The sequence below is a fragment of the Cervus canadensis genome, chromosome 3 (genome assembly GCF_019320065.1).
Source record: "Cervus canadensis isolate Bull #8, Minnesota chromosome 3, ASM1932006v1, whole genome shotgun sequence".
NCBI classification, from domain to species: Eukaryota; Metazoa; Chordata; class Mammalia; order Artiodactyla; family Cervidae; genus Cervus; species Cervus canadensis.
Window position 1 is genome coordinate 60,695,779 of NC_057388.1, and position 17,387 is coordinate 60,713,165.

Consider the following 17,387-nt stretch of genomic DNA (forward strand, 5'->3'; position numbering starts at 1 on the left):
CAAACTTCTAAGTTACCCTAACCATTAACAAAGTGTTTGTCAAGTAGACTTCACTCTTAATAGATAAAGTTTCTCTTTTAATTAGCATACTAAATGAATGCTGTCAAAGTTCTTGAAAACAGTCTCCTTTTAATCTTGTCTACATCATTACTCTGCTGAACAGACTCATTCTTTTGATGTGTGGCAAAGAATAATCGAGAAATTTCCTCTTGGAATTGATGGTCTCACTCTATAGTGATCCACTGCACCACATGAATTTCTAAATAGACTTTGAAAATTATGTAGGAGCTGTGTCCATCAATTGGGTAAAGACAAATGCAAGGCTTTGCTTTGAAGCAGGTTGGGCCCTGTTCTTACTGTTCTCTTTAGGCTTGGGTTATGTATTACTTATTGTGAAAACTAGCTGTTTGCATATGAATGTCAGTCTTAACTCTTGGTTCTTTCTGCTGAGTTTATCTGGCAGCCCAGATGAAATTCACTCAGTCATGTCCGACTCTTTGTGACCCCATGGACTATACAGTCCATGGAATTCTCCAGGCCAGAATACTGGAGTGGGTAGCCGTTCCCTTCTCGGGGGGATCTTCCTAATCCAGGGATTAAACCCAGGTCTCCCACATTGCAGGCGGATTCTTTACCTGCTGAGCAACCAGGCAGCCCAGGTAGATAGTGAATGAAACCTAGAGTGACGTACATGCCTTGCCTTTTAGGAAACAAGTTCTGTATCAATCTTTTTGCATTGCAGAATGGTTAAACTAAGGTCAAACCCCCTCCCCCCACCTCCAAATTATGAAGAACTAGGGAAATTAAACCCCATCCTAGAGACTGAGGGAAAAAGTAGACTTCTGAAAAATGATTTAATATAGAAACTAAAAGAAAAAATGTAAATGCTATTTTGCATTCTTCATAAGAGGCAAAAGACACAGTCCCTATGATAAGAGCAGAAAGCTGTTAAGAAGAAAAGCAGGCTGATTTTTAATTGAGATGCAAAAAGTAACAATGCAAAGAAAGTAAATATGAAACATAGGAATTAAAATCTATGCTGAAGTGTAGGAATGACCCTGTAAAGATTTTAATCAGTGATTGGAAGACAAACGTGAGAAATGGTGTGTCAGACTACAGATGAAAGGGATGAAGAACTGAAAACGAGAAAAGATAGTAGTAGGAGGTCAGAGAAGGAAAAAACCTACACAAATTAATGAATCATAGATATTTTGAGACTGAAGCCATTCAACTGGAACAGAAGCAGTAATCAAAGATAAAGTTGAAGGCAGCTTGCCTGAACAGAAAAAAGTAAGGTTTGAGTCTGCATATTGAAAGGGCTTCTGTTCGAGAAAAAAATTAAAAAATCAATGAAAGTAACCCACAATTACATATATACTAGCAAAATTTTTGAGATACAAAGATAAAGAAGAATATCTGCCTATAAAGGAAAAGCAACCACTGTCAGCTTGGTTCCTAATTCCCTTTTACAGCATATAAACAGCTGAAGATAATTGAGAAATTGTTCCGAGTTTAATGTAAATTCAATAAATCTGTACCTAAGCTGTTGTTCATGTGTATCTCATTAACCAACATGTCATTCCTGGAAAGAATTATTTTAGGATGTACTTAAGCGAACTGAAACGTGAATCAAAATAAATTCTGTAGAGCTGTCCTGTTTCATAAAATGTAGCTGTTGAGCACTTGAAATGTGGCTAATCCTGAGATCTGTAAGTATAAAATACACATTGGGTTTTAAAGAAAAAAGGAATAACACAAGAATCTCATTAATCACTTTATATAGGTTACTTGTTTAAATATAATATTTTGGATTTATTGACTTAAAGAACATAATTTATTGAATTAATTTTACCTGTTTGACTTTAATAAATATAGCTACCAGAAAATTTAAAATTATACACGTGGCTTCTCTGTGTTGGACAGTGCTGCTCTAGATGATAAATTATTATGTTAAAGAACTGTTGAGCACCAAAACCAGGTAATTGTATCCTTAAGTCCAAAGTTAAGGATAAACAAAGTTGGAAGGCAAAATGTAATGTTAAGCAAAGTTCTTAACAGTGGAACTTCTTAATATTAAAATAACAATTTAGAAATAAAATATAAAAATTCATATAACATCAGTGAAAGAGAACAGAAGAATTTGAAGGCTACTTTTTTGTTGTTGTTGTTGATAGGTAAGAAGTGGATTTAGTCAGAGAGAAGTACACTTCACAGACAGAGTGTGGGCCATTGCAGAGGGCAAGTGCAGAGGCCTCAAAAAGTGGCATAGTTAGCTTTTATGGGAGAAGGCAATGGCACCCCACTCCAGTGCTCTCACCTGGAAAATCCCATGGATGGAGGAGCCTGGTAGGCTGCAGTCCATGAGGTCGCTAAGAGTTGGGCACGACTGAGCGACTTCACTTTCACTTTTCACTTTCATGCATTGGAGAAGGAAATGGCAACCCACTCCAGTATTCTTGCCTGGAGAATCCCAGGGACGGGGGAGCCTGGTGGGTTGCCGTCTATGGGGTCACACAGAGTCAGACACGACTGAAGTGACTTAACAGCAGCAGTAGCAGTAGCTTTTATGGGCTGGGTAATTTCATAGGCTAACAAGTGGGAGGATTATTACTAAGATCACAGACCTGGGTGTCAGGACCCAATAAAGTTCAGGTTCTTGATGTCTCATTACAGAAAGAATTCCGTGAGAGACAAAGTGATAGGTAAGAAGTGGATTTATTCAGAGAGAAACACACTCCACAGACAGAGTGTGGGCCATCACAGAGAATGAGTTCAATGGCCAGGAAGGCTAATTTAGTCATATCATACAGGCAGGAGTAATAGAAACTGGGTTGTTATTGATGTTGACAGTAAGATAATAAGAGAAAAAGAATATAAGAATGTATATTTTTAAATTTAAAGATAACTGTCGGCACGTGGGCTCCGGGGCGATGGAGGGGGCAATGCAGACTGAATCGAAGATCCGGGCTGATTCTGGGACAGAGCACGGCCCTCGGGGCCCCGGCTGTAGCCTCCGGCACTTTGCCTGCGAACAGAACTTGTTATCCCGGCCTGATGGCTCTGCCTCTTTTCTGCAAGGGGATACCTCCGTCCTGGCCGGCGTGTACGGGCCAGCCGAGGTGAAGGTTAGCAAAGAGATCTTCAACAAGGCCACGCTGGAAGTGATCCTGAGGCCGAAGACTGGTCTGCCTGGCGTAGCGGAGAAGAGCCGGGAGCGGCTGATCAGAAACACATGCGAAGCGGTGGTACTGGGAGCGCTGCACCCCCGAACCTCCATAACTGTGGTGCTGCAGGTCGTTAGCGATGCTGGCTCTCTCCTGGCCTGTTGCCTGAATGCTGCCTGCATGGCCCTGGTGGACGCCGGTGTGCCCATGCGGGCCCTCTTCTGTGGGGTCACTTGTGCTCTGGACTCTGATGGGACCCTCATGCTAGACCCTACTGCTAAACAGGAAAAGGAGGCGCGGGCAGTCCTGACCTTTGCTCTTGACAGCGTGGAACGGAAGCTGCTGATGTCCACTACCAAGGGGCTCTACTCCGATGCCGAGCTCCAGCAGTGCCTGGCTGCGGCCCAAACTGCCTCCACACACGTCTTCCGCTTCTACCGGGAATCGCTGCAGAGGCGTTACTCGAAGAGCTGAGGCAAGCCAGGGCAGGCCGCCCCTCCCGCCACCTCCAGCGTCAAAGAAGCCAGCAGGCCGGCCCTGGCGAGAAAAGAGTGGCTATAGCCAGCCCCCTGGGCATGGGGGACGGGCACAGACCCCACCCCACTCCAGGAAGACACTGGTAGGGTAGTGCATTCACTGAATGAAGCTACTCATTCTAACAGCCCCATGAAGCCGAGACTGCAGTTAGAGTGTGCAAAGCCTGCTGGGTGCTAAGGCCTCAGCAGTGAACGAGGCCCAGGTTCGAGGAACGGTGAGGTGATAGACAAATAACGGTAGTGTGTGTTGGATGGTGGGTGCTATTTAAAAAATAAAACAATACAAAAATTAAAAAAAAAAAAAGATAATTGTCATAGTTTACCAATTATTACAACTATGTATTATTTCAATAAATAAAGACATCACTTTGCAGACAAAGGTCTGTATAATCAAGGCTATGGTCTTTTCAGTGGTCATGTACAGTTGTGAGCCTTGGGCTTTAAAGAAGGCAGAGTGCTGAAGAATTGATGCCTTTGAACTGTGGTGCTGTAGAAGACTCTTGAGAGTCCCTTGGACAGCAGGGAGATCAAACCAGTCAATTTTAAAGGAAATCAACCCTGAATACTCACTGGAAGGACTGATGCTGAAGCTGAAGCTCCAGTGTTTTGGCCACCTGCTGCAAACAGCCGACTCGTTGGAAAAGACCCTGATGGTGGGAAAGATTGAGGGCAGAAGGAGAAGAGGGCCTCAGAAGATGAGATGGCTAGATGGCATCACCAATGGAATGGACATGAACTTGGGCAAACTCTGAGAGATGGTGAGGGACAGGGAGGTCTGAAGTGCTGCAGTCCATGGAGTCATGAAGAGTCGGACATGACTGGGCAACTGAACAACAGCATTATTTCAAAAGGCAAAACTAAAACAAAAAAATGATAAGCAAGAATGTTTCAGGCAAGCACAAGGAAAAATGAGATAACTATGGCAGTGTTGAACTTTGTGAAAAGCAGAACTCAGGAAATAAAGAGCTGAGTCATTTTCTATTGATAAAGGTTGTAGTCCACAATGCAGATGTGATAGCTGTATACCTTGTTTTCTACACATAGAGTGAATCTTTTCTTTAAATACAGTGCCCATGAAATAGTTACAAAAATTACCCTGTGTTGGATGACTGATGAACATCAGTAAATAACCTAAAGCAAGATTTGATTACATAGAGCATAATCTCTGACTATATTGTTATAAAATATAGAAAGTAAAAAGAAAAAATTAGTTAAAGAAGGAGGGAAAAAAAGGAACAAAGAAAAAAGGAAAACAGAAGAAAGAAGAAAAGCCAAGACGCTTACATGACAACAACCAAAAATACTTTAACCATTTGAAATACGTTTTCAGAAACAGTCAACTTCTGGGTCAAAAAAGAAAATAAAAATTTTCATTGCAGGCTTCTTAGAAAGGATAGTCAATGGGAAGTTGGCATGCCAAAACTGGTGACCTGTACCAAAGCTATAGATACAAATACTCTGCTGAAAAAAAATTAAGGAAAAAAGAGGAATATAAACTTATTCAAAGTAGAGGGAATGAAAATGTAAACCTAAAAGCAAAAACAAATGAATTAGAAATGAGAAAAGCAGTAGAATGTATAGATTCATGAGCCAGCTCCTTAAGGCAACGAAAGTAACCTTGAGAACGGCACTTTCCAGAAAGCCTGTGATGGTAGAATGTTTTATATTGGCACTGTCCAATGCAGTACCTACTAGTCACATGTGTCTGTTATGCATCTGAGGTGTGACTGATGCAACTAAGGAAGTAAATTTTTAATTTTATTAAATTTTAATTTTTAATTGAAGTATAGTTAATTTACAGTGTTGTGTTAGTTTCAGTGATTCAGGTATATCTGAATCACTTTGCTGGACACCTGGAATTAACACAACATTGTAAATCATCTACACTTCTATATATATATACTTTTTTCAGATTCTTTTCTACTGGAGGTTATTATAAGATATTGAATGTAATTTTAAGCATTCTTTGGCATTGCCTTTCTTTGGGATTGGAATGAAAACTGACCTTTTCCAGTCCTGTGGCCACTGCTGAGTTTTCCAAATTTGCTGGCATACTGAGTGCAGCACTTTCACAGCATCATCTTTTAGGATTTGAAATAGTTCAACTGGATTCCATCACCTCTGCTAGGTTTGTTCATAGTGGTGCTTCCTAAGACCCACTTGACTTTGCATTCTGGGATGTCTGGCTCTAGGTGAGTGATCATACGATCATGATTATCTGGATCATAAAGGTCTTATTTGTTTAGTTCTTCTGTGTATTCTTGCCACCTCTTCTTAATGTCTTCTGCTTCTGTTAGGTCCATACCATTTCTGTCCTTCATTGTGCCCATCTTTGCATGAAATGTTTCCTTGGTATCTCTAATTTTCTTGAAGAGGTCTCTAGTCTTTCCCATTCTGTTGTTTCCCTCTATTTCTTTGCATTGATCACTGAGGACGGCTTTCTTTTCTCTCCTTGCTGTTCTTTGGAACTCTGCATTCAAATGGGTATATCTTTCCTTTTCTCCTTTGCTTTTCACTTCTCTTCTTTTCACAGATATTTGTAAGGCCTCATCTACAACCATTTTGCCTTTCTGCATTTGTTTTTCTTGGGGATGGTCTTGATCACTGCCTCCTGTACAATGTCATGAACCTCTGTCTATAGTTCTTCAGGTACTCTGTCTATCAGATCTAATCCCTAGAAATCTGTATGCAGGTCAAGAAGCAACAGTTAGAACTGGACATGGAACAACAGACTGGTTCCAAATTGGGAAAGGAGTACATCAAGACTGTATATTGTCACCCTGCTTATTTAACTCATATACAGAGTACATCATGAGAAATGCTGGACTGGATGAAGCACAAGCTGGAATCAAGATTGCTGGGAGAGATATCAATAATCTCAGACATGCAGATGACACCGCACTTATGGCAGAAAGCGAAGAAGAACTAAAGAGTCTCTTGATGCAAGTGAAAGAGGAGAGTGAAAAATCTTGCTTAAAGCTCAACGTTCAGAAAACTAAAGATCATGGCATCTGGTCCCATCACTTCATGGCAAATAGATGGGGAAACAATGGCAACAGTGAGAAACTTTATTTTTTTGGGCTCCAAAATCACTGCAGATGGTGACTGACGCCATGAAAGATGCTTGTTCCTTGGAAGAAAAGCTATGACCGACCTAGATAGGATATTAAAAATTAGCAACAAAGGTCCATCTAGTCAAAGTTATGGTTTTTCCAGTAGTCATGTATGGATGTGAGAGTTGGACTATAAAGAAAGCTGAGCGCCAAAGAATTGATGCTTTTGAACTGTGGTGCTGGAGAAGACTCTTGAAAGTCCCTTGGACTGCAAGGAGGCCAAAGCAGTCCATCCTAAAGGAAATCAGTCCTCAATATTCATTGGAAGGACTGATACTGAAGCTGAAACTCCAATACTTTGGCCACCTGATGCGAAGAGCTGACTCTTTTGAAAAGACCCTGATGCTGGGAAAGTTTGAAGGCAGGAGGAGAAGGGGATGACAGAGGATAAGATGGTTGGATGGCATCACCGACTCAATGGACACGAGTTTGAGCAAACTCTGGGAGTTGGTGATGCACAGGGAAGCCTGGCGTGCTGCAGTCCATGGGGTCGCAAAGAGTCGGACACGACTGAGTGACTGAACTGAACTGAATGTAATTTTATTCAATTTTAATTGATCTAAATTTAGTCATCACATATGAATAATGACTACCGTATTGGACAAAACATTTCTGGAAGGTGAACAGAAAAGAAAATAAATAAGTGAAGAAATACTCAAAACTATTAGTATATCAGTTAGTTCAGTTGCTCAGTTGTGTCTGACTCTTTGCAACCCCATGCACTGCAGCACGCCAGGCGTACCTGTCCATCACCAACTTCTAGAGCTTGCTCAAACTCATGTCCATTGAGTCAATGATGCCATTCAACCATCTCATCCTCTTATTATTATTGTATAGGTGAAGATTAAAATACAAAATGTCATAGGAATCTATGCTAATTGAATTGAATATTTCTACAAAATGGCAGTTTCTAAAGGGATATATTGACTTCTGAAGAAATAGATATTCTCAGTGCAGCTATAACAAAAGAAGACATTCAAAAGTTTGTAAAATGATGACTTTGCTAGACATACTTTGGATCCCAAGAGTTTTATAGGCAATTTTATTCAGATATCAGGGAATAGGTTATTCCCATGATAATGACTATAAAAGAGAATTAGTGGCTAATTTCCTTTATGTATATAATATGCAAAAAGTCTTAAATAGAATTCTAGTAATGCAAATCTCTTAAGTATACTACAATAACAATGCAATATGACCAAGTAGAATGCATTATTTGAGTAACGCAAGGTGGCTTCAGTATTAAGAAACACTTTAGAGTATATTTCAGATGTCATATAGACATGACTTTTAAGACCAATGCATGGTTATCTCAAATCCTCACCCCACATCTGTTTCAATCTCTAAAATTCAATCTGTATTTTTCAGGGGTTTCTCTATGTTTCTTCTTATTATCTCTGATTATCTTTTCCTGAGTCTGTTGAATTTTTCCTACACTTTCTGTCTTGCAGATATCGATTTATTCTTTTCTAGACAACAAAAGACACAGTTTTTGAATTCTCTCCCCAATCACTTTCGCAAAGCAACCTGTGTGTGAGATATTTACTCTTAGAGAGTGGTCATTACATTGCAGTTCCATATAGTATTTAACATAAGCATGGATGTCAAACTTCTATGTTCTTTGAAAGTTCTTCACTTATTTTTGCAAAATATGGTTCCAGCTTGCGGCTGTATTGCTCTGCCTTCTCTTTCTCCTCTCCTTTCCCCCTTCCCCTTTGTTCTTGCCCTTCTCTAAATTCTGTTCATTTTGAATGAAGAATAATTTAACTATTTTTTTGTTGTTTCTCCCTCCTCCAACCAACTTCTGTCATATCAAGATATTTTCACCACAAAGTTCCCTAGAGGAAACTTGATTCCATCTGGAAAATAGTTTTTTTTTTCCTTCTCTCATTTTGCTACTAATTTAACACATTAATAGATGACAGGGAGACAGACAGGTAGAGAGAGAGAGAAGAAAAAACACATGATCATCTTAATAGATGGTAAAGTCATTACCATTAAATATTTTATTTCAGACAACTAGCTTATAAAAGAAAATATATAATAAAACTACAACAGAAAATTCTATGGACATGTCTCCTTTTGAACTTGAGAAGCCGAAATAAAGGAGGAGGTCTTGCACTATCAGATACATATAAAGTTAAAATAAGTAAAATAATGTGATTTGGTTGTTAAAAAAGGTTAATATGATAACTCAGAAATAAATCCTCACATATTTGAGAATTTAGAATATGTCATCACAGATCAAGTTGTATTATTTTATTTTGCTGCTGCCCTCCCAATCTCAGGGTGTATGATATCTGAAATGGAATTAAATTTTCCAATCTCTTTGAAATTACAGAAGATAGAATTTGTGAAATGTTTCTAAAACCAAGACTTAGTATTTTGAAAATAATAGAGCAGTACCTGTGTAACTGATTTAAAGATATTCAAAACATTATTAATCCTTTGCCTTCCATACCATCAGTAGCGTTTTATTTTCGTGAGCATAAAACTCTTCATCTGGGCTTTATTAGGTTCATTCCAGACCTCTGTACCTAAGCCCCACTTTTTCTACTCCCTGGGAATTTTAGGAGCTTTATACTCCCAAAAGGAAAGAATGTCTACGAATGCCATGTCACAGATATTTTGAGAACTGTTGAAGGTTTTCAAGGGTTTTTTTTTCTCCACTTTTCTGGAGAATTAAATCTCTCTCTCTCTCTTTTTATAGGACTGTAACTTCTCAGCCGTCTGCCAGCATAGTGCTTGTGTATTTTTTTTTTTTATTAGGAACCAAGTTGATAAGTCACTTGTCAAATTTAAATGGGATTACCACATCACCTTGGGCTCCTCCTGCCAGCAGTTTATCAAGCTGCCATCATTAGACACACTATGAAATGAATCTGTAGTTATTTTGGATTTAGAGTCTTCTCACTTTCTTGCCTTCTTGTCTTATCTTAACCCATTAAACTCATCTTGCATTATTCATGTCTCCCTGCAGCCTGAACCTCCTTCTTTAAAGTGAAGTAGTGAAAATCACTCAGTCATATCCATCTCTTTGCAACCGCATGGACTGTAGCCCGCCAGGCTCCTCTGTCCATGAGGATTCTCCAGGCAAGAATACTGGAGTGGGTAGCCATGCCCTCCTCCAGGGGTATCTTCCCGACGTGAGGATCTTCCCAACCCAAGGATCAAAACTGGGTCTCCTGCATTGCAGGCAGATCCTTTACTCTCTGAGCCACCAGGGAAGCAGACATGCAGAAGGTTCTCTCTAGCGTCAGATGGGAATATCTTTATTCTTATGTAAGGGGTATCTTTTTCATAGTAAAAAATGCAGAGCATTTTGCTTGATCTACACTATGTGTGTATTTATTGACTCACAAGTAAAACACAGTGTGGTGTATCACTCTGAGCCCTGGATTAGGAGAATGAGAATTTTGGATCAAAGCAATTTGTGTCTTCTCTGTGATCTAGGTGATTTGCTCTCTTGGAGTCTTAATGTCTTAGTGTTCAGTAATGTTTCAGTATTACCTCCTTTGGGTTGATTTGATGATTAAATGAAGTAATGCTGGTGAAGGCATCATGACAATGCCCAGCACACAGCAATTACTGAACGAATGTTGGTTACGTCTGGATCTGAGCACTTGTTCTTCTGATAAGCTCAATGGTGTGGATGCTGATTTTGTGATTCTGGAAGGTTTATAATCAATCTGAAGTGTTCATAGGGTACACAAAAAGTTGGCTTTCTGAAGAAAGAAGATTTATGGCAGGGTTGGAGGGGGTATAACAGGAAAGGAGGAGGTTATGGGCATTGGATAAGAGGCAGGAACAAGTCAAAGGAGAGACAAAAGCTGAAACGGGGAGGGGAGGGGAGTGGTGTGAGCATAAGCAGATGAGATGGAGTGGGCTGAATGGAGTTGCTCATTTCCTGCACCTGAGCCACAGTATTTTTGGTATCCTGAAGGCTTAGTTTATCTATGATTTCCCTCATGGGGTTTTTGATATTATTGAGAGAGACCTGTGTGACTCTGTTTCCATGTTTTTGCTTCTACTTAGTCAGAAGGATTTTTCATGCTTTCAAAGTCAACTGAAAATAAATTAGAGCAGGGAAGTTTTTATTTTTCATTTTGCCAGAGCAGACCATTCCAGTGTCCCTGGAGATGGCTCTGCCCGCATTTGTGGAGAATCAGAGAAGTTCTCTCCCCTTCTCATGGAGTTCAAAAAGTAACTAGACGGGATGCCCATTGAACTTTTTTGTCCATTTCAAAGTCTTGAACCATTTCTCTCGACCATGTTTATTGGGGAGGGGTAGGGGAAAACCAATTCATTTTCCCAAAGCCTGGCTCTAGTCTGAAGCAGTCAGAGGCTGCCTTGCATTTTTCTGCCTCTCCAGAGTTTTTGAGGGCAGGGGTGGTGTAATAAACGTTTCCATCTGTCTTGAAGCATCCAACAGAGCTCTGAGTGCTCCACACTTTCCTGGAGTATTGGGGTCACAAAAATATTAATATATCCCGCTCCGTGGATGGTTGGCATGTTATCAGTGGGGTCATTCCCCAGGCATAGCCACTGTTTTGAAGCCTTCCAATTTTGTGCTGTGTTGTTCACCTAAAGCAGACTGTTGTCAAAAATTTACCTTCAGAAAGAGATTGAAACAGATAACAGCAAAATTCTCCTCATAATGCTTTACATTATGCCAGCTTCCTGGATCTCCCTTGGGTTTGTGCCGTAGGGCCAGGTTATAGATGATAAGACACTAATGAGCTGTTATAATTAGATCCTTGTGGATGGAGCCCAAGTTCTACTTAAATTACAGCTTCTATCAAGTCAGATAATGGCTGGAACACTCCAGGACAGGGCTGGGGCTTTGATATTGCCCTTCTCTAAAATATTTATTATTATTTTAGTTTTTTAAATTATTGTTTGGGTTCAGTGAGAAGGGTAATTTTTTCCCCTATGTTATTGTGTTGTGAAAAATTTTCTTATCTCAGTCACGATAGAAGTATTTGCTGAAATAAGAGTATTCTCATTTGAATCACATAGTCATCATCTGTGTGCTTCCTCTTCATGAATATGGAGGAGATCTTTGCTTATATTTTCTATCTTGAAATGCAACTTTGCAGAACTTGATTCAACTCTAGGCCCATGAACTGCTCCACCTTCAGCATTTTCTAATGGCATCATCATAGTCTACCTTGCTGCTTAAGCAGAAACCTCAGTTCATCTTGCTACTTCCCTCTTCTTCATCCTCTACACCCAATTAGTTACCAAATCCTACTGATTCTACATCTTAAATCCACCCAATTCTCCTTCATTATCACTAAGATTTTCCAGATCCCTCATTTTCTCATGGCCAATTTGTGTTTTGGCTAATCATCCAATTCTAGACTCTCGCACACTTCCCCACTGGAACGACCTCTGAATTGCTGGATCCCAACATTTTTTTCTTCTTTTTTTTGAGCAAAAACTATCTTTTCTGCCTTTTTAAGTTAAAAACCAAAACAAAACAAAAAAGAAATCAAAGACTATCCCAAGAGAGTAATTGTTCTCTGGACTCTCAAAGGTCAAGAGAAACAGGCCACTTCCATTTAAGTTTCCCAGCATATTAAAAAAATGAGGAAATGCCAAAATAAGTTATAAAATTTTAGTGTGTTATAACTATGCACTTAAGAATTAATAATTTTAGCATGAGGAAACTATGCCATGTAGTTATGTCTTTCACAAGATGACTGGAAGATTTATTAAAATACCAATTCCTTGTACTTTATAGGTGGTATTTTTTGGATATGGGGAACACCTTTATGTTAATGTGATGAGCATACCTATAACATAATTTAGGAAAGCATTTGTCTGCAAACAACCAAAGACATAAGAATGTAATAAGTAGGTTTTTATACATCTCACATCTAGGAATCTGCCTATTTATTGTAATTGCATATGGGCCGATTCTTCCCAAGGGAACCAGTCTCATTCATTTTTCTATTTCTAGAGCCCAGAATGGAACCTGGCATATTGAGGAAAATCAAAATGTGTCTGTTGAATGAATGGGCTTCCCATGTGGTGCAGTGGTAAAGAATCTGCCTGCCAATGCAGGAGATGCAGGAGATTTGGATTTGCTTTCTGGGCTGAGACGATCCCCTGAAGGAGGAAGTGGCAACCCACTCCAGTATTCTTGCCTGGGAAATTCCAGGACATAGGAGCCTGGCGGGCTACAGTCCATAGGGTCACAAAGAGTCAAACCACGACTAAGCCACTGAGCACGCACACACATACTGAATGAGTAAATGAAAGAAGGAAGGGACATGGGGAGGGAGTTTATTGTAAGGCTTCGCTTAGGTCAAATTTAAGAAAACAGGCTTCCACTTTTATCTCCCTCCTAGAACCAGAACTTAGTTAACATAGGACCAGACCTTCATTAATAGGTCCAGATCGTCTCAAGATATGTGTTGAGGACTTCTAAGCAGCTTTCGGGAAAGGCTGTCATGCATTTCAGGAGTTTGAGGGCTCTGTTTTCTGCCCTTCATGTGCTTTACTTTTCTCCTGATTGACGCAGAAGCAGTTTGGTTGTGGGACACCTGCCAAGAGGCCAGCTGTGACCATGGTCATTAAAAGAGTTGTTTTCAGGACTTCTCTGGTGGCTCAGTGATTAAGAGTCTGCCTACCAATTCAGGATTCATGGGTTCGATCCCAGGTCCAGGAAGATCCCAGATACCATGGAGCAGCTAAGCCCATGGGCCACAACTATTTAGCCTGCATTCTAGAGCCAGGGAGCTGCAGCTACTGAGCCCATGTGCCCTAGAGCCCATGTGCCCTAGAGCCTGGGCTCTGCAACAAGAGAAGTCATTGCAGTGAGAAGCCCGCACACCACAAGTAGAGGGTAGCCCCGCACTCACTGCAACTAGAAAAAAGCCCAGCAGTGAAGACCCAGCACAGCCAAAAATTAATAAATTTTTTAAAAAAAGTTTAAAAAAAGATTGTTTTTAGATTCATGCGTGCCCTTGGTGAAGGTTCAGGAATCCTTGTGAGATGCTCCCTTCTGTGTGTGAAGTTCTTTTGATCTTAACTGCAGCCTTCAGGCCCAGTAAATTGTGGTGATTTCTTATGTTGTGGGCTATGGATGGCTGGTCAGGGAGACATTCCTGTGAGCATATGGGCCTGTTCTCTACCCCACCCATCACATGCATTTTACTTTAGCTGAAACTGCTCCTTATTCCTCCACGCACACCTCCTCATGCCCCATAATGAATCTTTGCATGAATTACAAAATTATCCTTCTTCTGCATGGATGGGATAGGAAAAGCCAGTCCCCTCCATGGACACAGTTCCATGGGTGCATGACTTGGAGACGTGACATTATATCTGAGCAAAGATAAAGGTTTTCTTCCCTCTGAGAGGAGCATAACCACTGACCAATGGTAATTGGGTAATGATAATAGTCATGCCCTCAGTCTCTTAAAAAAATTACTTGCTCATAGACTTTTAAACTAATAACCATTTTTATTATTTATTTTAAATATCAATTTGTATTTTAATAAATTTTAATTTTAGAATATTTTTAGATTTATAGAAAATTTGCAAAGATGGTACAAAGAATTCCCATATACCCCCTTTCAGTTTCCCCTATTATTAAGCTCTTATATGAGTATGGTATGTTTGTCACAGTTAATGAGTCAAAATTGATAATACATTATTATTAACTAATGTACATGCTTGATTGAAATTTCCTTAGTTTTTCCTAATATCCTTTCTGAGTTTCAGGAGCTGGTCAGGATACCACATTTAGTTATCAAATCTTCTTAGGTTCTTCTAGGTTGTTACAGTTTTTCAGACTTTCCTTGTTTTTTGATAACCTTGCTAGTTTTGAGGAATACTGGTCAGATGTTTTGCTGAATGTCTCTCAGTTGAGATTTGTTTGATGTTTTCCCTATAACTAGGTTGTTTTAATAGCTTTTATGATTATTCAGGTATGGCCAGGCCAGAGGATGACTGCCATTGAAAAGATAATTTGTTAATCTTCACAGATCCCCTGAGAGGGAGTACATGTTATACCACAGAGGCCATGCTGGAAGCACTGGGGTTGGCATGAGACAGAGGGAGGAAGGAACTCTTGGCAAGGGTCTTTATGTGGTTTCTGCAGTAAGGAATGTTTCTGCCAGGTAAGCAGGCTTAGGATTGGCTAGTCTGAATAATTTCAGTGGGCTCTGGGTCATAGATACTGTCCCTAGCTGTCTGGTACCTGTCTGGGGTCATCGGGGCAGGTGGCTAGTAGCTCAGGACATGGAAGCTTGGTAAGGGAAGTGTCGGGCTGTGGACTCTGGTTTGGTTGGTTTATGTATGAAAAGCATGCCCCTGGGAAGGGGACTCTTCTTGGAGAACTGGGGCAGGGGGAGATGAGGGAGGGAGGAGGCCAAGGCAGGATGACTCAGGGATGTGATCTGGTTTTCCAGAACAGAGCATGTCTGGGGTATGCGTGTAACACAGGTGTTTTACAGAACAGTCTACAGAAGCTAGAAACATGCTTAATACATGGGGTTCTATATTGTGGGGAGAAAGACTATGGGGGTAAAGTGCCATTTTCATCCCATCATATCAAGGGTACCTGATATTGGTATAACTTATCGTTGTTGATATTGACCTTGACTACCTGGCTGATCAGACCTTAATTTGTGGCACTGTACCTACTTCATGTCTGCCTTTAATATTCATCTCATACGTTCGGAGTGTTTCTAGGGTAGGATATTGATTAACATTCAGTGTAGTTTTCCTTGAGTCTTGAGCTTTCAGAAGAATGAACCTGCCTATAGTGGGTTCTGGTTCTCTTTGGGGTGGGTGTCTCCACAGAATAGAGTCTTGAAACTTGGGTCTTAGGCAAGATAAATTCTTGGAGAGACTTGTGTCTGAACATCCTGCAGGCATGTATGCTAAGTTGCTTCAGTTGTGTTCAACTCTTTGTGACCCCAAGGACTGTAGGCTTCTCTGTCCATAGGATTCTCCAAGCAAGAATACTGGAGTGGGTTGCCATCCTCTTCTCCAGAGGATCTTCCCGACCCAGGGACTGAACCTGCGTCTGTTATGTCTCCTGCGTTGGCCGGCGGTTCTTTACCAGTAGTAACACCTGAGAAGATGTCTGAACATCCTACTGTTCTCTAAAATGGTAGTCCTTTGTATACTTCCAATTGCTGAATAAACATATCAGTGAATACTGATAACTGTCAGGAGTTAGAGTTGATTCCCACTGAAATGTAATAGAATATGTATTCGTAATACTTAGCTGTGCATTAAGATACTCAAGAGTATGAACCTATTTTTGTATATAAATTTAAAAAATCCTGGTTACTCCATAAGTTGCCTGAACTAAAATCTTTTGAAGCCCTCTGATGTTGGTGGAGATCATGAAAAATATGTCAGTGTTCCTGCTCTGCTTTTGAAGATCCTGAGTTGGGCAAGGCAAGACAGGGAGTTGGTTGGTAACTCACCTGCACCCCTTTTTTTCCCCTCGTGCTTCAGGGTCTAAGTCGCAGAACTGTCTCTGGAACTCTCTCATTGACGGGCTCACAGGGAATGTCAAGGAGAAGCCACGGCCTACGATTGTCCATGACCCCCGGCCACCTGAGGAAATCCTTGCTGATGAACTGCCTCCGCTCGATAGCCCGGAAGCCTTGGTGAAAACGTCCTTCAGGTTTGGTGGATTGCAACTCAGTTTGTTCCTTCTTGTTTGCGTGTGGAGTGATTTCAGTCCAGTTGGATGCATCGTCAGCATGGCCAGAAAATTACCTCCTTTCTTTGCACTTACTTAGAACTGATGAGGTAGTGTTGGAATTAGTGCTCGCTGGACTTGTGGCTGGATTTCCTGAATGTAGTGAGGACTGTATCAGTAGTTAAGTTGCTGTTGGTACTTAATTGGTATTGGCATTTAAATGCTGAGGCAGAGAATTTACTGATATTGGCAATTTGAATGGGATTAATGAGTCTTTTGCTTCAAAGGAGGTTGAAGCATGGAGATAAGCACGCAGAGAAAAAGCGTGTGGTGGGAATGAATTCAGGCGGGTGCCTTTAGCGTCCCTTGCTGGGGGAAGGTTTCTGATTGTGAGCGATGTGAGGGCTGCGGGCTCCTGAAATGAAGTGGGGATCTTCTTGTGTGGTTTCCCAGGTGGCTGCCGACTCTGTTCTTATTCATCCTCTTCTCTCAAGCCTCTTGTGTTTTCTTGTCATATTGTATTCCACTTTTGTCACAATGGCTCTCTTTACTGTCTCACCTGTATTAAACAAAAATCAGTCTGAGCATGGATGTGGTATAGAAGTGATTTTTTCCCTCAGTGGGTCTTTCCAACTCGCTTTTGAAATACATAGTCATACTGCTATCAGAAATGAAGATTTAATGATTTTGCCAGCCTGCCTTCCTTCCCCCCTTCCCTTGTTATCCTAATTTTACTGCTTTCATTTTTCTTTGCATTGTATAAGACTTTCATACCCTCCACATGGCTAGTAGAATGCATGAACTTCCCTTTTCTTCCCTCATAGACAAATCAGACAAGATTTGGAGTCCAGGAAATATGTTTGAAAACTGTGCTCTCCTTTGCATGCAGGTGATGTATGTA

General features: G+C 40.6%; 2 protein-coding genes across 8 annotated transcripts in view; both read left to right on the forward strand.

The window, feature by feature from the left end:
- Nucleotides 1-17,387, forward strand: part of PDE1C (phosphodiesterase 1C) — a 506,697-nt gene that overhangs the window by 96,947 nt on the left and 392,363 nt on the right. For all 7 annotated transcript variants that reach the window (XM_043463250.1, XM_043463251.1, XM_043463259.1 and 4 more), the window contains exon 3: nt 16,297-16,468. In XM_043463250.1, the coding sequence (XP_043319185.1) occupies nt 16,297-16,468 (172 nt within the window). The remainder of the gene's footprint in view (nt 1-16,296; nt 16,469-17,387) is intronic.
- On the forward strand, nt 2,918-3,989 carry LOC122438416 (exosome complex component RRP46). Its single transcript, XM_043463261.1, has one exon. The coding sequence runs from the start codon at nt 2,931-2,933 to the stop codon at nt 3,636-3,638; it is 708 nt and encodes a 235-aa protein (XP_043319196.1). The 5' UTR covers nt 2,918-2,930; the 3' UTR covers nt 3,639-3,989.

Bases quoted from the DNA above. Each gene is read 5' to 3' on its own strand.
- LOC122438416 (XM_043463261.1), top strand. From the start codon at position 2,931: ATGGAGGGGGCAATGCAGACTGAATCGAAGATCCGGGCTGATTCTGGG.